The sequence below is a fragment of the Spinacia oleracea genome, chromosome 1, assembly GCF_020520425.1.
Source record: "Spinacia oleracea cultivar Varoflay chromosome 1, BTI_SOV_V1, whole genome shotgun sequence".
NCBI classification, from domain to species: Eukaryota; Viridiplantae; Streptophyta; class Magnoliopsida; order Caryophyllales; family Amaranthaceae; genus Spinacia; species Spinacia oleracea.
In genome coordinates this window covers 114,629,695-114,651,091 of record NC_079487.1, presented here as the reverse complement: position 1 = coordinate 114,651,091, position 21,397 = coordinate 114,629,695, and the positions used below count along the sequence as shown (strand labels likewise).

At 36.6% G+C, this 21,397-nt stretch overlaps 3 protein-coding genes across 5 annotated transcripts; all 3 read right to left on the bottom strand.

Annotated features, from left to right (window-relative positions):
* Nucleotides 1-394: 394 nt before the first annotated feature.
* Nucleotides 395-7,241, bottom strand: LOC110786867 (uncharacterized). Of its 2 annotated transcripts, XR_008930882.1 has the most exons (8): nt 6,063-7,241; nt 4,235-4,519; nt 3,516-3,641; nt 3,246-3,326; nt 2,503-2,561; nt 2,310-2,378; nt 2,083-2,220; nt 395-863 (listed from the first exon to the last, which is right to left on the bottom strand). XR_008930882.1 is itself a non-coding variant. In XM_056840666.1 (6 exons), exons 1-5 carry the CDS (start codon nt 6,979-6,981, stop codon nt 2,533-2,535), a joined length of 1,440 nt encoding a protein of 479 aa, XP_056696644.1. In that variant the 5' UTR covers nt 6,982-7,239; the 3' UTR covers nt 2,309-2,378; nt 2,503-2,532. The 2 variants fall into 2 exon arrangements, 1 of the variants encoding a protein (XP_056696644.1); XM_056840666.1 differs by lacking the exons at nt 395-863; nt 2,083-2,220 and having other exon boundaries at nt 2,309-2,378; nt 6,063-7,239.
* Nucleotides 7,242-10,918: 3,677 nt separating this feature from the next.
* Nucleotides 10,919-12,877, bottom strand: LOC110786866 (allene oxide cyclase, chloroplastic). Of its 2 annotated transcripts, none has more exons than XM_021991444.2 (3): nt 12,446-12,877; nt 12,224-12,351; nt 10,919-11,484 (listed from the first exon to the last, which is right to left on the bottom strand). In XM_021991444.2, the coding sequence occupies exons 1-3, from the start codon at nt 12,660-12,662 to the stop codon at nt 11,080-11,082; spliced, it is 750 nt and encodes a 249-aa protein (XP_021847136.1). In that variant the 5' UTR covers nt 12,663-12,877; the 3' UTR covers nt 10,919-11,079. The 2 variants fall into 2 exon arrangements, with proteins under 2 accessions (XP_021847136.1, XP_021847137.1); XM_021991445.2 differs by having other exon boundaries at nt 12,224-12,348.
* Nucleotides 12,878-14,020: 1,143 nt separating this feature from the next.
* On the bottom strand, nt 14,021-18,735 carry LOC110786865 (indole-3-glycerol phosphate synthase, chloroplastic). Its single transcript, XM_021991443.2, has 10 exons — nt 18,399-18,735; nt 17,211-17,471; nt 16,962-17,138; nt 16,107-16,181; nt 15,976-16,020; nt 15,731-15,895; nt 15,364-15,442; nt 15,157-15,239; nt 14,961-15,029; nt 14,021-14,489 (listed from the first exon to the last, which is right to left on the bottom strand). The coding sequence occupies exons 1-10, from the start codon at nt 18,570-18,572 to the stop codon at nt 14,394-14,396; spliced, it is 1,224 nt and encodes a 407-aa protein (XP_021847135.1). The 5' UTR covers nt 18,573-18,735; the 3' UTR covers nt 14,021-14,393.
* Nucleotides 18,736-21,397: the final 2,662 nt, after the last annotated feature.

The window sequence follows — 21,397 nt, the reverse complement described above, 5'->3', positions numbered from 1 at the left end:
TAGAAACTATCTGAATATTCCATTCAGGTACTTCAGAATTTTTCTTTTAAGAAGATATATTCAGCAATTAACTAGAAAATAGATTTATACTCTAGTTTAGGTAAAGTTTAATCAGGTACTTGAGGGTACGAGGCAACTCGAAACAATTGTCGTATCACATTAACCAATATAGGTTGCATATGCGTAAATTTAATTGATGATTGAACTTGAAGATATTACATGAAGAAGAGCATTATGGAAAATAATTAGCAAAATAAGGTAATAAACCAGTTAGGATGAAACGGGGGAAAAGAAGTTCAAAGTCGAACAGCAACAGAATTTCGATAAACCAATTTTAGACACCTTTAATCACACGACAACAGTAATAGAGTATTTACCATGAAAGAGCTCTGACTTTGTCTTCTAAAAACCAACTTGTCTTTAACTCTTTAAATCACGTAATGCACACCTCCGAATCATTTGTTCATAATCAACCTAAAAGTTTTTGTAAAATGATACTACATAGTATAAAACATAAAGCATTTGAAGATCTTAAACAACAATTAAAATGGATTGTATGAAGCTCTTTCACATAAAAGGAGTCCCCAAACTTCCACTATTTAAATTGGTTCAACACTTCAACGACGGATTTGGAGTTTCATCTAAATCAACGAGTACCTTGAAGCAATTGCCAGCAACTACTACTTCAACGGCAAGCTGACAGATACTATACTCGCTGTTGGCAAGCCTTTCTTTTCCTTCCTCTCCCTGCCTGAGCCTTGTGTAGTACGCAGAGACACTGGAAGAAGGGCTCAGTACATGGCGAGCTAAAGAGAATCTGCTCCATTTCCAGGCATCCAACTCATCACCATATAATCTTTCCCCTGATAGACATGGCAAACAAAAGTTTAGGATCAAAAGGGGGGATCTGATGAAAATATAGATAATCAATTATCAAAAGTTTGTTCATTTTCAATGTTGACCATTCCAACTTTTCACCTTGACAAAATTAACTGGCAGCTAACTATTGGCACAGTGTGCGCTCACCCTTCCACAGATTAAAAACCCAGTAACATTTTCCATTGTAAGATCTTCACTCCTCACAAAATCCATAAAAAAATAAATATATACATATATTTATCTAACTCCAAAGAGCACTATCTATCCTTAACATCCAGTAGATAATATCATGAGTCAGGACACCGTTTATTGTCAGCCAAACAAAAGAATAAAATTAAAAAAAGTCATCAGGAAAGTATGTAAAACACCGATGATTCAATGGTTCTTTATTGATTTTCATAATCACCTGTATGAATGTCCGGAAATGCATTTTTGTTAACTTCTAGTTTCAATTACATCAACACCCTCTTGGTAGTAATAATGAAAACCACATAGAAGATGCATCACAAATTATTCATGTATGAATGAGGACTATTTATTAGCCCACATATCGCTCATCAGATACGCTCAAGTTCCACTACTGAATACTGAAACCAGTAACCCAACACCACCCCCCCCCCCCCACCACCACTAATATTGCTTCCCTTTCCCACGACCCCCTACCAACTTCACCTCCCTTTCTGACAAACACTTCTCCTCCAAGTCATCATTGCACTTTGGAACATCGATCTGGTGTTGGGAGAAGAGTTGGACCGCCATGGTGGCAAGGACCGAGGGGGTGGAATTTTTTCTTTTGGTATTTATTTTTAAGAACTACCAATAACTTTATTTCTTAGATTTTCCGTCCAACTTAATGGGTTTTCAAAGCTTGGGGTTACTACAAAGGGTGAAAAGCTGGAGGTTAACTCAGGAATCGGAATCCTATTGACCTATTGTACAAGGTTACTTCAGAAAATTTCCCATTTTAAAAGCAGCTGGAAAAAAGAAAAGAAATCAGCAATAGTATACAGCATTTACGACATCTAAGCTTCAGACACAAGCAACTCATTTCATATACTGTATCAATCTCTTCAAAGGTTGCATATGAGTCCATGACTCCCATCATCCCTACCCTCTTTGCAGCTTAATCCTCAGTTATGATTCCAATTCCAAGCTAAAAATAAACACCACGGTAAACAACAAGCAGAGAGGAAGTTCAATTACCTTGACGAGCTGCCAGTCCTGAAGACAACACCAGCAGAATGGAATGACAAATGTAGCTCATGACTTCAGTAACTCTATGTCAAGGTCAGATCAGAGGATTGTAAAGGACACTGGAACATACGATGCATAGATGGATTCCTGAACCAAGTAAAACATAAGAAAGCAGTATATATGCACTATTAGAGTTGACAACTTACAGTCTAAAAATTTGCCAAAAAAGAACTTACAGTCTAAACAGAAGCGATAATAGAGCCCCATTACTCAGATTTTGATATTTGACCAGGAAGAAAATTCTCCTATGAAGAAAACAATACAAATAAATCCATGTAGTGGTGTCAGAATTTAAATATAACTGAAGATATTACTTTTAAATACCCCATTTTGGTGAAACACAACAAATATGATATACAGATAGCTCACCAGCACACAAGCAAGACGTTGCAAGAAACTTCATGAAATTCCATAAGCATATAGGCTATCTGCAAAAGAGAAAATTACGAAAGTACTTATGAACAGGCCATTCTCAAATCTTAAATATACTCTGTCCCAAGCTTTGATGAAACCTCGAAATCGGGGAAATAAGAACATTCCTTTTTCGAATAAAAATAAACAAATATTGTGAATTTACCCCGATTCACGGAAATCTCATCCATTCACAGAAAACTAAAACCATATTTAGAGTGTGTAGATTCATAGAAAACCCACTACTAATAACTACTCTGCATATCTTGCTAAGAAGTTCATACCATGATAACATGAAAAGCACATACAACATCACTGAACAAAATATTTGAATAAGTCTATTTTGATCGCTGGTTAAGCACATAATAAATTTTGTTGGTTAAAAATCTAGCATGAGCAACTAGTCATACTATGTCAAACAACCCACAGCATACCACAGTCAAAGGCAAGAGCCATATGATCATTTGACATCTCAAACATGCTCTGATTGTCAATGTTTTTTTATGCATTATGCTTTACAGAAGTTATACAAGCAGTACTTTTCCCAATCATGTGGACAAATAAAGTTATACAGCGATCATCTTATTATGCATTACGCTTTACAGAAGTTATACAAGGAGAACATTTTCTCAGAACAAAGAGCATATATACACATTTTCATTCACAAAATGAAAACAATTTAAATACTGAACCAACATTACCTTGACCGAGAATCAAGATTCGATTTGCAGCCAAGGGCACAACATGCTGAATGCTCTCACTTGTAAATATGGCTTGGGTGACTAGCAAAAATGAAATAATCAGAACGAAACACGATGTTACAAAACCAAACTCTACTGTAACCTTCTTTTCTAGTATGGGGTGTTTAACTAGATAAATCTTAAATGGTGAAGGAAACTATATATATATAACAGGAGTAAATAATTTTACTTTTTCCCAATCATGTGGACAAAATAAATATTTGTGCAAACCTGAACTTTGAATGATCTCTCTTTCATCGTTGCTCACACCACTTTCCTTTTCTTTGGTGTCTGAACCAGGTATCATCATCACGTGAACAGAATATAGTCCATCAGATATCCAAACAATCTGAGAATCTGCATAGTCATATATAAACTTTAAAGCCCCCCTTTCAGTTGAAGAAAATTGCAAAAGTCATCCAAATCTAAGTGGGAGTCAAGCGCTTTGCATCGTGGCACCATAAAAACAGTTCTAAAAAAATTGATTTAACCCTTGATATACCTGTATATCGAGTGGATAATAGCACTCTGTACGTTATACCATTCTAAGATGAAGTATAAGAAGTGGTTTCATTGAACGTCTCAGACAAAGGTCACATGCAATTATTATTTGTTGAGTTGTAACCCCCCCCCCCCCCCCCCCCCCCCCTAATTAAGGTACAAGATCTGAAAATTCTAAATATTCTGTTAGTGTGGAAATCCCGTGAATTGGTTATGCAGTAAGACAGAGATAATGGCATTACATACAGCAGAATTTATTTATTTCATTTTGCCAAACCCTCCAAGTGTTCCTGCTAAAATAAACTGGAATAAATTTATAACAACAGACAACTTCCATCCTTTTTACCCTCTTCCTTCTATATTTGTCTTTTGTTGTACAAGCTAACAAGAAACATTATGTGGAAGTTCCCAAATAAGCAACAATCATAAGAAAGACAAGGGAAGCCCACCAGCAGATGCATCAGGAAAAGCAACCAATTGCTGTACTTGGATGGTGCAAGTTAACCTTCTCATTCGAGAAGAGCCAGATTTTGACACATGAAGTATGTGCAAATCTCCATTCGAATCCAGAATTAGAAATTTCTCCGGTGAAATAGCTTGGATGGAGGTCGCCTTTCTTTTATTAGATTGCATCACTCCGGATTTAATCCCTTCATGGACACAATCATTGAACAGAACAAACTGCATTCCCCACTCACCAGAGTCTTGTCGGAATTTCAAAGACCTCGACTTCACTGGAGTTACAGAACAACATCAGCTGCTGTAGTCAATGGCACCATTAAGACTTTCAACATTTAATTTTCAAAACCAAAAACTCAAGTAATTTCCATGAAGGACAAGATTATAACAAGTGTACATGATAAGGATAGAAAACTTTTCCGGGCATGTGAATACTTGTTTGAGTGCTGAATCTCATCATGCAATCCTGAATGCATTTACAATTACAAGAATATACTCAAAAAAGAAAAGCATGGCAGCTGGTGACAGTGACACTAAAGGTAATAACACAAAGGAAATGAGGGGTAAGAACATTAATGCAAAGTTGCAAACACATAAAAATGAAATACTTGTAAGCAAAGACACACACCAGAAAAACTTCAACGATAACAGACTTTTAGTTTTGAGAAAAGTCGAGCAATTAAAAAAATAAAGAAAAAGATTAATAACTTTGGCAGATTTTTATTATTGAACATACAGCAATACAGGTATCACTGTATCAGGCACTCTCATAAATCCACATCAAGAATAGTAGATAATTTGCATCACAGAGAGCTCAGATATTTAAAGTACCACACCTCAATTCCTTTAACAGATTTCAGAGACGCAAGCCTCCGTGATAAGTCTGGTAACATATGAATGAAGAGATCCCACATTCCCACTTGTATAAGCTACTAATTTGATTCCACTCTTACAAACGCACAACACAGAACCAATCAAGCCTTCTACTCTAATGAGCCATATCCCATATCAATCTCTGGTCTACTGACCACATGATATCCTTCATCAGCTCAAACAAAATGAGAATTTTTGAAAATTGCTGGATTTCATGAACCAGAGAGGTGGTGGTAACTAGAATAGATTAAAAGTTCCCCGTAATCATACATAATTTTTAGCAACACAATTTAAAATAAAGTACCACTGCCGCGCAAGGATGAAAAATAGGCATCGGTTAAAAGCATTATTTTACTAGTGTATACTTCCTCTGTTCTTTTTTAAATGACACTTTATTGAGACGAATCTAATAAGACCCCACACGACTATGTTTTTTCTTAAGTATAAATCACAAAATGAAGTCAAAGGAACTTGTGTGAATAGTGTCATAAACCCAATTGTGTCATGTAAATAAGAACGGAGGAAGTATTTTACAAAGCACAATCAAACAATCAAGATCAATTGATAGTGCGAACAATTACTCAGCATCGCATGACAGCAAAAGCAAAGAGTTGGAATCCACAGAAGTAACAAAGTTCATATAGTATTATAATGATATTTTTTTAAAAAATATCATAACAAATTATACTTGAGTTACTTGAACATTATCACAATAAGTAAATAAGCAATGGGCAGAATAATGGCACTTCAGAGTTTGACTCTTAGGACAATGAGCAATAAGCTAAATAACCGAAATCTACAACAGAGACAATATGCAATTAGCTAAATAATCAATTCAGGTACTTCGGGGAATGAAGCAGTTGAAACTTCTATATAGCTCATAATGCACATCCAGAACAAAAGTGATCACGTTAAGCATGACCACTAGGGTACTTGAGAACTTACCAGCTCCATCCGCATTTGAACTTGAGGATACACCATCAAGAACACTACAAGCATGACCATTAGGCAACAATTTGGAAACATTTGAATTCCCAGTGTTCTTATTTAGTTCATTGCTTTCAGCAAAAGGCCTAATGATCCCGTTTGGCACTTTAGAATCCCTCCCCTCGACATTCGATTTCTCACCCTTCCCTTTCGCCACTCTCAATCTCCTTCCACTCCCAACCTTCCCTTTCACCATGGCACGCAACGGGAAAATCCTAACCCCTCTCATCTCCCCCAATATCAAAAACCCGAAGGAAAGATAAATTGACGAAATGCGCAACCTGCAATCGATCACAGCACACTTCACCAACCTCAAACCCCTCCCATTCCCCACCAATTTCACCCCAAAAACCCACACTTTCCCCCCTGAAGCTGAGTACAAAGCCAAGTAATTAACAGACCCAGAAAGCACAACCTTCATCCCATGACTAACATCCACAATCACCCCCAGTTTCCTATCAAAACAAAGTCCATTCTGACTACAATCCACCTGGGTTGCACTCACAAACTTCCCATCAATACCCAACAAATGAAATCTCAAAACAACCTTAGACCCACCATTGTGGGGCCCAGCAGTAACAAAAACAACCCTTTTTTTGTCATCTGGGGAAACCCCATCTTGAACTTTAGGGTTAGGGTTAGCATTAAGAGGCACGAAGCAAGCAGATGAAGAGGGAGGGGGAATTAGGGTTTGAGGAGGGGGTAACGAATTGCAAATTGAAAAGGGGGAAAAGGACGGGAAGAGAGAGAAAGTGGAATCGGAATGCATCAAAGCTAAGGAGAGAGAATTGGGGTCGTAGTGGAAAGAAGTGACCTGAGGCGAGGAGAGAGAAAGGTAAGGGAGGCTGAACTTTCGAGCTTCAACTGTAACAACCATTGATTTGATCAACCTCCACTTGATTCTTTGCAGAAATTCAGAGGAACAAGATGAAGGGAATTGAGCATGGTACAGACATTGATTGGAAGTTTGATTTGTTGATGATCTGAAAACCAAAGGCAAATTCCCTTAAGAAAAAACAAAGACAAATGTGAGCGGATGAGAGAGAAAATAAGTCTTTAGAAAGTCTTGTTGTAATACAAGTGAGATTTGGTTTGTAAAGTTTTAATTCTAGTCAAACGTGTTCATCCGAATTTTGTTTTGCGGTGAAGTTCATCTTAATTTAGGATTTTAATAAATATTGAATATTCAAAATATAAAGTATAAAATTTGGGACGTATTTATCTTATACTAGGTTAGGTCCATGCAATACACGAATGAGACTAAAATATTTTTTCTGTTTTGAATAAATTATTTAAGCGAAGTTTTTAATAAAATAAAACTAATTCTTATTAATGTACGATTGTTGGAAAAATCAGAGAAAATTATTATTTATTTGGAGTATAAAGTGATTAGTGCGATTTTAAGAGTTTTAGCGTGTCGACAAAACTACTTAAGTTGGAAAAATATAAGAAAAAAAACTCACCATACAATTATTAGATATCATTTTCTTTTGGAATTGAATAATATCCGTAACTGTAACCATACCCGTACACTCGATCGATCCAAATTTTTGGATATGGTATTGGTTTGATAACCATGCATATCAGTTATAATACCCTATTTTCTAGATTTGGTATATAACAGGCTTATAAGTAACACTTGCTTTACATAAAATAAAAAGTACTCCGTAATTTTTTTTTGTTTGGGGTATGGTCGTATAATAACACATCTCAGTATAATTTGTTTATTTATTTATTAACTATTGTAGGTTAAGAGGATAATGTATTTTTTTGAAAATTTTATATGAAAACCAAAAAAATATTTTTCTAGTTTGCTTTTACGGAGTTTCCGTAATAGCTTACTACGTAAATTATAGAAACAGTAAATCAGTAGTATCAAACAAACTGTGATTTTTTTCAATTCCTAACATATATGTTCTTCAAATCAGTAATAATATATTATAGTCATCAAGGAAGAAGACATAATAATGATGCCCATTAGAACTCAAAACAGGAAATGTCCATAGATCACTGTGAATTATATCAAAAGTCATAGTAGTAAAAGACATTGAATCATGAAATGACAATTTAATGTGTTTCCCCAAAGGGCAAGAGGTACAAAACTTAGTTCGAGCTTTATTACATTCAATTAGAGCATTACTACGAAGAGAATCAAAAATAGCATGTCCCGGATGCCCGAGTCGAGAATGCCATAAGATAGGTGAGGCGGCAATGAGGGTTGAGGGAGGTGTGGTCCTTTTGGTGGCAGTGATAGGGTATAAATCTCCGGTGCTCTTACATCTCATTATGCGGCTCCCCGTCTGTAAATCCTTCACAGAAAACCCAAGAGGATCAAACTCAACAAAAACATTATTGTCAGTAGTAAATTTTCGGACGGAAATAAGGTTTTTGATGAGTATTGGAGCATGTAAGACATTTTTGAGTTTTAATGGGGGATTGGGTGGGGTTAGAGATGTATGACCACAACCATGAATCGGAATACTACTACCATTACCAACAACAATGCCATTATTTTTGCTCAAATTAAAATAAGACGTGAGAGTACCTGTATTGACAGTCATGTGGGAAGTTGCTCCAGTGTCCATGTACCAATTTTCATCAGGTTGATGCATGGATAGAGTATGCATGGCAGCTTCGACATCCGTTGGGACGTACTGCATGGAGTAGGCTTGTAAAGGTGGACGTGGGCCTGCACCAAGAATTCCATTATTGTTGTTGGACCTTGGTGTTGGAGCACGTTGCTGCCAGAGAGGTTGTGGGATATGGACACGGTGGTAGTGCCCATTGCTGCTGGGGCCATGCGGGACAGTAATACCCCCCTGCTGGTGGCTGAGACGTCGGCTGGTGGTTGGGCTGGTTGTTACCTGTTACCGCCTTTGCGACCGTTTTTCCCACCGCGGTTATTGTGGTTGTTATTCTTTCCCCGATTCTTATAATAATTCCTGCCACGGTTATATCACGATTATGATAATTATTTTTAGTTGCACTGTTACCTCCAGGATTGTGCGGTGGTGGCGGCGGTGGGGAATCATCATCAACCATAAGAGCGGCGGGGCCCGAGTTGCGGGCTCTTTCTTTCGCAGCTCCTCAAGCTTGAGACGCGAGCAGACATCAATGAAGGACGGCAGCACGTCCTTTTGTTGGATGGTGATTACAAAGTGAGCATAAGACTCCGGTAGCCCCGCAAGAAGGCGTAGGACCATTCGTTGGTCAGTCACTGGTGAGCCCACATTGGCAAGTTGTTCGGCAAGATATTTGAGCCAATTGTTATATGCCATAACCGAAGAGAACTCAACCATTTTCGTGGTGGTGAACTCGATTTCAAGGTACGTCGGCCTGGTGTTTTTGTTTTCCTGGAATATTTGAGCCACCCTTTTCCAAGCTTTTTCTGCAACGTCATCCACCACGAGAACAGAGGTAAGAATTTCATGAGAGACGGTTGCATAAATCCATTGGAGAACCTCCGCGTCGAGTCTTTTCCAGAGGGGCAAACCGGCAGCATTGGCTGCGTTATAGGCCGCGATTTGTTAGAAGACTAGAGAGGTGGGATGATGTGCTCGAGTACGGAGTGTACTCGTGCTTGCACCTTGAATAACGTCGCGCATTCATGATATTGTTCGATTTCAATGTCTAGGGTGATAGGGATGAGGGACTTCACATTTGTGACAGTGAGGGCAGAATGGAAGGTCTTCTCGGCCATTGGAGAGGGGAGGGAGAAGGTGGGCGACGGCTAGATTAAAGAGAGGAATAAGAAGATAACTCTGATACCATGTAGGAAGTTGATTTTCCGTGAATAATATTGATTGTGATTGTTCAATATATACAAAGATATGTGCTGGACTTTAGGAAGTCAGTATCTTAATCTAAGGCTAGATTTTAGGAGTCAGTTGTTGTACATAAGGAAATAATATCAATTACAATATTAATTTGAATAAGCAAAGACTTATTCCTAATATATACGGTAGTCTAACAAATCATAAGGTTTAACCACATTCTCCGTTACTTGGTTTCTCTTCCACTCTTTTCTTTGCTTTTCATGTGCTATAGGTTAACTGCTTAAGTTATTGGCCAATCTACAAGGATATCACAACCATGAGTGACTTTGTCACGATAACACCTTGTTGGTGGTATAGACAAGATTTCAACAACCAAGGACCCCCACGGGAAAAACCGGCTACCCTTGTAACTATTAGGCTTATGTTTTTAATTTGTTTCGTAGTATTTGTAATATTTATAAAGACCTTAGTTTAATTGTTTAGTTTGTAAACTCTCGAGCCTATGTTAAAAAAAAAAACATACATAGTGATTATGTGTGAAACCATGAACGGTACGTGAATAATTGTATCAATACTAAAATTTCGGCGATTATAAGTAGATCTGCCATGTAGTCCTCATAGCATGCAGTCGATGTGGATAATTATGTCAAAGGGATTCAGGTACGGGTCTAGAAATATGTAGAGATGAGGTCACTAATCCGAAATCGGGGCGAATTATGAGTGGATAGGTTTCAGTCCACTTCTAATTGTTGTTGTGGGGGATCGAACTCGGGTTCGCCCTACCAAGTTCAGCTGGAGATGATGTCACTAATCCGAATTCGGGGCGAGTTATGAGTGGATAGGTTTTAGTCCACTTCTAATTGTTGTTGTGGCCTTGTGGGGGATCGAACTCGGGTTCGCCCTACCAAGTTCAGCCCTAATCACCACTGAACCAACAAGCAATTGGTATCATGTTACATTTATGATTAACGATAAAGTCTTACTAATTCAATGAGCGATCGAGGGATCTGGAATAAATCAAAACAATAACAGCAAAGGTGATCATCAAATAGAATTTATTCATCAAATAAAACCGCTACATTCCCTGATACTTAAGAAACTAGAACAAGATCAACATCAACATCAACCAAGAGAAACCACCCCTTAACCTAAAGGAACAAATCATATAAACTCAACTCACTTAACACTTAAACACTAAATTAGTCTGTAAAATTAGGGATAGCAGCTTCAGGGTGAGTGGCCTTAGCAGCAGCAGAGGCCTCAACATCCGGGTGTGGCTCAACATGCTTACACAAAAGCTCTTTAGGCAAATCACCCTTAATTCCCTTCAAGTAAAATGTGTAGAAAATCTTGAAAGGGTACACAATTTGTTGCAGCTTCACCTGTCCATACGCTCCCTCGAAAATCCCTGAACCGCCTGTTATGGCTAAGTGTGATTCACCATAGGTTAAGTATGGTCCTTGGACTGAAATGTGACCATAATCTCCAAAGTATAAGCTGAATATTGCCTCATATCTGTCCCCTTTCATTTCTGGCTTGTTTTGGATCAATATGCAGATTCCTGCTGATATTCCTAGCCTCTTTTCCAAGTCCCCTGTGTATAACTGTTTATCACAATTATTAATTACCATAATCTGTCAATTTTCTGTACACATCATTTTAATCTTATTGTTAAGAAATCGACAATATATAACGGTTTAGGTTAGCTGACCCCAAATCATTTTGGGACTACGTCACTACGGCTTTGATGTTGTATATTATTAGGTTTTGATTAGTTTAGAAAATAAAGCAGGTCTTATTAGATTTTTACTTACACAAACTCTAGTCTTTGTTTAACAATAGTATTCGTTTAACAAAAGTATGACAATTGACAAATAAGAACCGAAGAATTTGCCAATAAGCTATATCATGCACAACATAATTTCTTTTTTGGTGCGAATGAGCCACAGGGAGCCGGGATGAGAATCCATCTCAGGATCACGTGGAACAGGTATGGAAGCTCTAACCAACTGAGCTATCCATCACTCTCTATATCATGCACAATAGAAGTTGAATTTCTTTTAAACATGTCAAAATATACCAGAAAAGATCAAGAATTTACATTTTTCCTAGGACTCTTCATTTCGGCTCAAATACCCATGTCGGATCCCCAATACACTCGGATATGGGTACGGAGTTATGGATACTCTGACACTTTCTTTTTACCAAAATCATGGAAATTATCACAATTTTGCAAGTTGGACATTTGGAATACTAGTAACCGAGTCTGAGTAACATAGGATTTTCCAACAAACAAAGGAAAATTGAAGAACATGCAGAAAAAAAGAGAGTAGAACTTTATACCTTGTTGGTGAAAGGAATCAAGTCTCCAAGGGAAAAGACAGGCTTCTGGCTAAGTTTAAGAACTGCAGGACTACCGCGATCGCGCTCATTCATCTCATAAACACAGAATTCATGAACCTTAACAGCTGCTAATCACCCAACAAAATCAATTAAATTAGCAACAAAGTTCTAAAATCAAAAATTAAAAAAGAATTTTGTAAGAAAAAGGAAATTAACACTTACATTCTGCAGGATCAGCAGAGCTTCTACAAGTAAAAGATCTGACTGGTAGCTGATTAGCAGCTTTAAACTTGAGGGATTTATTAGTGAGAGAAAACCCAGAAGATTTAACCCCAATCTGACCAAATCTAAGAGGAGAAAATGCAAGAGATTTTGATTTTTGACAGTTTTTAAGAGATGAAGAAATGGTGTTTGACAAAATGGAAGATGATGCAGCCATTATTAGTTTGTTGATTAACTAAAGTTAGTAACTTTTAGAGAAATATCAAGAGAGAAGAAGGAAGGAGAGAGAAAATCAGAGGTTTTTGATGAAGAACGAAGATGAGAAAGTGGTTGGTATAAATAGAGAGAGAAAGAGATGTAAATGATATGGGGAAGATGAAGATGCTGAAACAGATGCAGAAAAGGAGAGGGTCATGGTCAGACTCCCACTTAATTTGCATAGTGGTGGTCTGTGGTCTTGAGTGTATTAATTATATCTATTATTTAAATGTCCAATTAAAACACATGCATGAATTCAACTACTCTATAGGTTCGTGTTACCGTGTACACCGGCCAATGTGTACACATGCACCCTACATTAAACGGAGTAAACCTGTCAATCAGCGTATATTGGGTCGGGTTTGGATATGATTCGAATTATGTTTAAAACGTACTGGTATCAAATTTAGCACAATATGATTAGAAAAATATGATAAATAGGCCTAGTTAAGTTGATCGGTTTAGAACATATTAATATCAAAATTGTTTTGTGTAACTTTATACTTCCTCCATATCTTTTTTGTGAGTTTCTTCTTTTTTGAATTTTATTGTTCAAAGTAACAATGGCATTTCCTAGGCATGAAATTTTAAAGAAAAACAAAATTCATATTAGTAATATGGCATCCAACCAAATTAACCTTGCATTTCCTAGAAAATAAATACAGTACATTCTATAGGTCAGGTACACAGGCCAATGTGAATACATACACAGATACACTCTACATTACAGGAAGTAACCCTTGTCAATCAGCAATTGTGTCGAGTTTAGGTGAATTTCGGATTCGGATTATATTTAAAACGCATTAAAAAATGAAAAGCATAATACAGAGTATATGAATACAAAAATTGATAAACTGGTCAAGTTAAGCTGATGGACTAATTTCTATGTTTGAATTTCTTATTAAATTTGATTGTTCAAACCAACCTTGACATTTCCTAGACAAGAAATTCTAAAGAAAAGGAAGTTCATGTGAATCATATTACATAGAACCAAATTAACCATTTCATTTCCTCGAAAATGAATTTTCAAGACATAGGACCTTCCTAGGAAGTTATACTTCCTGTGTTACACGAACACTTAATCATATGTTCCATGCCTCAATGTATGCATTAAGTTAATTTGTTACCAAACGAACACTTAACAATATACTCCATGCCTCTATGTATGCATTAAGTTTACCAAAATATTCAGGCATATGCTGTTTAAGAAACCATATTAATTTATATGGAGTACTCTATATAAGAACTTGACCAGCAGTCTATTTCAACAACACATCCCCCACTGAAGCAGTGAAGCTACAATCTTCGCGCAAAATCTGATGCAAAACAAAATAGTATCAAGTAGTAATTTTATAGGTGTTCTACATGTAGAAATACAAAACAACGCCAGCTTAAGCGTCTTCTTAACACCTAACTATTGCATCAAGCAAATTATCTATGTAGCTCCGTTAGCCGATATTCCTCTAATGTAGTGTTTTATTTTTCCTATTACATCATCAAATATGCCATCTAATCAGCATTACAACACACAACAGTTTACATTCTGGACAGACAAACAGACAACCAATTACAGCTCTGCATCTGCTGGGCAATGCAAAGTAATACGCAAAAAGAATGTCAGCTTGGTTCACCTGGGACACCAGCAAAACAATGTCTCTTGGTTCACCTTGGAAATTGGCAGTATGATTTGTTACTCGCGGCGTAATGATGATATATCTTTACCAAATAGATTAGCGATGCCTTTGGCAGGGTCATTTTGTTTGACAAGAGACTCACCGACCAAAACCTGCAAAGATGGATAATTATCTTTATAATTGAAAAACAACACATAACGGAATGAGAAACCTTGTGAAAATCATATACTCGAAAGGTTCCAAGGAAAACATGTGAGGTACCTTGAGTTTGGCCTAATTACACAAAATGATCTGATATTCAACTATAACTTGGGAAAACTATGTTTTTGTAGCTTTCAATGAGGCGTGCCCTATGCTGACATAAATCTTAGAAAGAAGTTCCAATGAAGTGCATAATCAATTACAAAATTGTTCCGTTTTTTCTTTGTGTACTTCTTTTTAATTTTAGGGGACGAGCTGATATTAGTTGAACTTAGAAGGATCGGGGAACATCCACCCCAACAAGAAAATGTTTTACATAAATGAAAAAGGCCTTGTAAAAAGTTCCAGGATTTTTTTCTGCTTACAAAGATATTGTCACTATATTCAGGAAAGTAAGATGCAACCAAATTTACAGAACTAACCGCTTTCACACCAGCCTCTTGAACATAACTAATATCAGCAGGAGTAAACAAGCCAGACTCTCCGACCACCTGAAATCAAGGAATGTTTGGCAGGTGAGAAAACATTGCTCACTAAGGAGAACCAACCAAAAAAAGGTGGAAAAAAACAGAACAGTCAAGACATGCAGCAACTGCGGAGGATCAAAAAAATACTTACAATAATATCTTTCTGACTGAGAATTTCTAGACGTCTTTCATCAAGAAGCGTCCTGGTGTTGCTGATGTCCACCTTAAACGTCTCTGAAGAAGCACAAGCCATGTAAATTCTTTAGAAACGCACCCTTGACCACAGAATATCCTTTGCACTTCACTAGTAGAATGACAATACATCAAATGCAAGTAGAAACGAAAAGTGAAGTATTACCAAGATTACGATTGTTAATTCCAACAAGTTTAATTCCTTCAATACCAAGCACACGATCAATTTCCATTTCATCATGCACCTAAAAGAAAAAAGCATACATAAAGGAAAATAATTGAAGTTTACAACAAAAGTTGCTACCAGTCAAACTCAAATGACTTTTTGTAAGAATAACATACTCTGAAATCCCCCCCCCCCCCCCCTGCTTGGAGATAAGTACTTTTGTTTTAGATGAATACTGAGGATAAAATTTCAACCGGAAGCAACAAATGGTAATGATTGACTCATATCAGGCTATCAACTGCTGTAATTAAAGCAGAATTCATGGAAAATGACGGTAGTAGAATTGAAAAGGACTTTGCAAACAAACCTCAACCAGAGCTGCCATCCCCAATTTCTTGCATAATTTCAGGAAGTATTCAATATCCACATCAGACAGAACTCCAGCAATCAAAAGAACAGCATCTGCTCCTTTAGTACGAGCATTATATATTTGCCAAGCATCTACTATAAATTCTTTGCATAGAAGAGGACACTGCAAAGCAAAAGTAATTTTGATTTGATGAATCATTCAAAATTATGGACAAAAGCCACAGCAGACAATAAAATACTAACCTTTACGCCAGCACTGCGTATAGCCTCCAAATTTTCAAAACTTCCCTGCATCATAAAATTAGAAGGTAATCAAAGACACATCAGAATAGCTAATAACAAACAACCGCAATAAAGAATCACATGAGTTCAACCTGAAAATACTTCGCATCTGTCAGAACACTTAGGCATGCAGCTCCACCTTTCTCATAGGCTTTGGCAATTTCCACCTATCAAACAGAGATTAGTCAACACTGATCGTTACCAAGAAAAACATTCACATTCACTTGCCAGGTGAAGAGTAAATATGCAAGGAGAAATGAAGTGAGTTAATGGTTTATCTCTCAAGTTCACTATCCAATTAAGATATTTAGCTACGCAGAGTAAAAACCAATTGTCACTATTAAACTTAAAGAAGTGGCCAAGGCCTCTTTTTCAAGCCAAATTGGACTATAATGTGATCGATCTGATGTGGCTCACTGTAATACTTAAAATTCTTAATTCATTAAAAACAAGCCTAGTTATAATCACGAAGTTAACAATTATACTGCAGAAAGAAGCACGTGAGATGGTTTTTTAGCCAAGGCAACCCACTGCATGCCAGAAGATATGAAATGAAACCAGATCACCATGCAGACATTACAGACACTTACATCAAGGCTCAAATAATCATCTGATAAGACACGCCCTCGGGCAAAGGTGAGGAAGTTCAAGAAAACACAAAGCAACAAAGAACGTGCAACATCTCATACAGATATACCTCCTTAAACAAGTTTAGTTATTAACTAGCATCAGTACACCTCATAAAACAAATTTAATTATTAACTAGCATCAGTATACTTCTTTAAACAAAATTAGTTATTAACTAGCATCATAACAAATTAACAACTGAGGATAAGAAATCCGAAAAAATATTCTTCCAAGAAATACAAAATGTATTCTTATCCTTCTTTTGTGATAATTGGAGGTTATAAGAAACAACAAAAATGGACGGATAGAAGCATTCTTACTGGATTAAAGTCCTCTCTTAAAATGCCTCTACTAGGTGAAGCCTTTTTAACTTCTGCAATCAAACCAGGTAATCCTGTCTGTTGGTAAGCTGCTCTTATAGCTCCAACAAAATCTCTTGCTGGCGGAGCATCATCAAGCGCCTTTTGCAAATCATCCAGAGGTCGTCTCTCCTTGAACTAACAAGGGCACAAGTGTAAGAGAACACCCAAGTAATAACATTATTGAAAAGAACTAGCAGAATAGAATACCTGAGAAACCTCAACGTCCTTATACCAAATAATCTCCTCCAAAATGTTACGCGGAGTGTTTGAGATGTCCTGTATTTGAACCTCAAATGGACCGTCATAACCCGAAGGTGGGGAAATTGGTGGCCGTCTTCTAATAGTTATGCCCTGACTAGCTGCCATTTCCTGTTGTAGCATTCTCGCCTCCCACTCTTTAATTTTCAGATCATGTTCTTTGGCATCACCAACAGATGAAACTGTCGCAGTTACATGCCCAGAACCAGACTGCAGAATAAACCACAGAAAAATCAAGCTTTTAACAAATAAACTGTTGGATAATCTGTATTTTGCAACTTAAATCACCCATGAAAACCATAAACATGCAAACAAATTCTAGTTTTGGTGTAGATTTTACACCAATACTCTCTTTCTACGTACAGATACAAAAAGTGAGCAGACAAATTGCAAATAATTGCCCGAGTGCCTGCTTATTAATGTAGGAAATCCCAAAAGGACAAAACACTTCCTATAACTCTGTAACACATAAAAATCCCCAAAACAACCCCTCAATACGCAAAATTTTGAATACATCATGTCAAAACATAGTATCCTTCTACATAAATTGATAAACCCCTTTGTATACGAAAACAAGCTCAGACAACTCCGGCAATCAAAAGAGAGGATTCCTCCTATTCTACCATAGAGAAAAACTAAACCAAATCATCCTCAATTAAACCTATATTACTCGGACAATTACAGCAACGAAAAGATGGTAGACAAATGCCACAAATTAAGCGTCAACCAGGAAACCCCTTCTATTCTACCATAGAGAAAAACCAAACCAAATCATCCTCAAATCAACCTACATGATTCGACCTCGGAAACGGATCAACTACGACTGCAGAACAATTTGCAACTCGCTATTTTTGCAAGAATTCCCCTATTTTTTAAGATTTGAGGTAAATTAAATGACTTTGAAAGTTCTCAAAGCCTTCTCAAACAATGCAATTCCAAGCAAATTACAGCAAACCAAAACCATGGATCATGATAATACCCAAACCAATCTCCATTTCTCCTATAACCAATTCATGCCAATAAAAGATGTACGAAACAATCGAATAAACAAAATGTAAGTATACAATATAATTAAAAACAGATAAAATCAAGAAATTGCGTGAAACAAATTAAGGAGACGAAAGGGAAATGAGATACCTTTTGAGCCTGGACATGGAGGCCAGCATTGAATTTGTGATCAGACATTGAAATGCAAGAAATTGGTCTCGAAATGAAAATTTGGGACCTTAAATTAAAGAGTTTTAGGGATTGAACCGAAACCCTAGAATTTGGTACTGCAGATTGCCTCAATGATGCCACACCAAAATCCATCGAAAATGAAAATCTCGTTTGATTAGTAGATGAAGATGAAATATTTTAAGAGAAGGATTATAAGAAATTAGGGATGTAAATTTTGGATTTGGGGGACAATCCGCAAATGTTTGGAAATCGAACTTTATAATGTGAGGTGTCCCGAATTGGCGCCTTCTTCTTTTAGGGAGTCTGTAATCCGTATATACTTCAAAATGATGTCTCCAAAAGTAGTAAAAAGTCATAAGAATTAGATTATATCCCGTGCACATATGGATATTCTAAAATTATTATTTGACCGTATTTCTTTACTCCATATAAAATATTTTTCCAGTTAAAGCTAATGTATAATTAATAAATCTTGAATATACTTATTTATCATCTAATATGAAACTTTTGTCCTACTACATTTACATAGTTTATATGTTTAATATGCTAGTTGGTATGATCTAAGGCGGATCTCGTACTGTAGACTTTCTACGGAGGGACAATGTTTGGGTTCTAACTTGCTCTTGTTCGGTTCGGGAGCATCTAGGGAAAGCACACATCACAAAGTATGTATGTTGAATTATGCTAATTGACCAAGTGCAATTAATTTGGATTGTGGCATTTAGGGTTATTTCGCATGACATTAAATTGTTCATAACCTAACACCTGCATCCCCATGAGTATATCGCCATAGCTTCTGCTTGTGTAGGGGAGTTCGACATAATTGGCACGCAACCTTCTGAAATTGTGACAATCTCAGTTACGTATCTTTCCAGCTTCCAGGATTGTTCGATCTTACTTGCTTCCATCAATAATTAGAGGAATTGGGATCGTACCATGTCTATGCCGAGTAGACCAAAAGGGAGAATATAGATTTCCGTCGCCTTGCAGACTATTTCCTTCTCCTTTTGCTTGTTGAAGTTGATGATCCGCTGGAAGTTGTTGTCATGATACAGAGCAAATGAGCAATGATCAAGTTGGGGTTTGGGGTGACATTTCTAAAGACAACTTCATTCATGTGAGACCAAATGCTCCAGAGAGTAGCATAAAAACATATGGATTCTTCCTACTGGATCATCGTCACTTTTCCAAAAACTCCAGACTACGGTAATGTCCTTAACATGGTCACATTCATATCTAGTAATAAACAAGTTGGGTTGAATTGCCCAGGTAACCCAACAACATTCCAATCCAATACTCTTATGAAAACTCTAGCCGTTTACACTGTTCTCTTATTATTCTTTCCTAATCTCATCGTCTCTTTTAGACTTCTATCTCGACTGGACCGAAACGTACCCTACCAAAAGAATCTTCACCTAAATATTGTTTGTTCCAAATAGACCAATTTCGAACCTCAATAGATGTCACAATAACTCGACCATACCAGATCGTACCAAAAGAATCATCACCTAAACATTGTATGAGCCAAATAGAACAATCATGAAGCTGAACCACAACTACTTGGCCGGATCGAACCGTACCAAAATATTGTACGACCCAAATAGATCAATCTTGAGAGCATGTTTGGTATGTTTTTCTAAAGGCCCAGAAACGTATTCAGTTAAGCCTTACCGTTTGGCATTGTTTGGTTTATGGGCCTGGATAACGCTTACCGTGTAACCCACTCCACCCATCTGTTACCACTCATAACCCAACGGTAACAAATACCTCTCCAATTTTCTAAACATCGTACTAGTTCTTTCATATCTCTTCCTCTATGTCTCTCTCATCTTCCATCTTTTCTAGTTTCTCAGTCAAATTGGACTATAATTTCTTCAGTATATTTGTTCTCATTATCTAATTTAAGTTAATCCCAATAACATTTTCTGAAATTTTGTTGTTAAGATTCTCGAATTTGAATGTGGGCAAAAGAAATTGGAATTTTGTAAAACTGGTAGAGTTTTCCAATCTGATAACCCAATGCTTTCAAATTCTTTAATTATTTTGTGTTAAGATTTGGCTTTGTATGCTTGTTATTATCTTGCTGATAAGATAGGGAGTAGGTTCTTCTAATTTTGGTGAAAAAGGAAACATGAAGGTGATGTTGGGGAGGAGATTATGTTTATTTTGGTTTTTTCCAAATATACTGTGTTACCAAATACAGAGTACTGTGATTCCATTCCTTTATAAAACCAAACAACTTTTAACGGTAACGCTTATTGTTGCCTTTCCTCTCTCATAACTGATTCCATTCTGTTTTCTTTCATGTGATCGTACCAAACACGTCCTGAATCTGAATTGATATCACAACCCAACCACACCGTACCGGATCAATAAAATTATCACCAAGATATTGTACGACCCACATGACCAATCTTGAACCTAAATTGAACGACCAAATTACAATCTCCATACTACAAATGCCTTGTTTTTTTTAGAAATACGACAAATGTCTTTTATTTTCTTAAAATCCGTGTTTTTAGTCAAACAGGAAGATAATTATGGGACGGAGGGAGTACAACTCTACAAGTACCTTAATGTCCCTAACAAGGTCACATTCGTATAATCGTATACCACGCAAATTTTTGGCTATACCCGGGTACAGCCAAAGCTGGCTGTACTCCTATCCAAAACGATGTCGTTTTGTGTTGTTTAAAATGAACATTAATATACTGGTACAAAAATGAACATTTACTATTTCGAAAATGAACATTTATTTATTTATTTGGAATGAACATTTACTATTTTGGAAATGAACATTTATTTATTTATTTGGAAATAAACTACAAAAATGAGCATTTACTATTTCGGAAATGAACATTTATTTATTTATTTGGAATGAACATTTACTATTTTGGATATGAACATTTATGTATTTATTTGGAAATAAACAATATAGGCGCTTGTAAAAACATAAA

Excerpts from the sequence above, each read along its gene's own strand:
- LOC110786867 (XM_056840666.1), bottom strand. The coding sequence starts at position 6,981 with ATGGTTGTTACAGTTGAAGCTCGAAAGTTCAGCCTCCCTTACCTTTCT. Across the intron at positions 3,642-4,234 it reads TTTTCCTGATGCATCTGCTG|ATTCTCAGATTGTTTGGATA; the intron begins GTGGGCTTCCCT and ends ATGACTATGCAG. Across the intron at positions 3,327-3,515 it reads AGAGATCATTCAAAGTTCAG|TCACCCAAGCCATATTTACA; the intron begins GTTTGCACAAAT and ends CATTTTTGCTAG.
- LOC110786865 (XM_021991443.2), bottom strand. The coding sequence starts at position 18,572 with ATGGATTTTGGTGTGGCATCATTGAGGCAATCTGCAGTACCAAATTCT. Across the intron at positions 16,182-16,961 it reads TAAGAGAGGACTTTAATCCA|GTGGAAATTGCCAAAGCCTA; the intron begins GTAAGAATGCTT and ends TCTGTTTGATAG. Across the intron at positions 15,896-15,975 it reads TACGCAGTGCTGGCGTAAAG|TGTCCTCTTCTATGCAAAGA; the intron begins GTTAGTATTTTA and ends TTTGCTTTGCAG.
- LOC110786866 (XM_021991444.2), bottom strand. The coding sequence starts at position 12,662 with ATGGCTGCATCATCTTCCATTTTGTCAAACACCATTTCTTCATCTCTT. Across the intron at positions 12,352-12,445 it reads CTCTGCTGATCCTGCAGAAT|CAGCTGTTAAGGTTCATGAA; the intron begins GTAAGTGTTAAT and ends TTGGGTGATTAG. Across the intron at positions 11,485-12,223 it reads TGATTCCTTTCACCAACAAG|TTATACACAGGGGACTTGGA; the intron begins GTATAAAGTTCT and ends TGTGATAAACAG.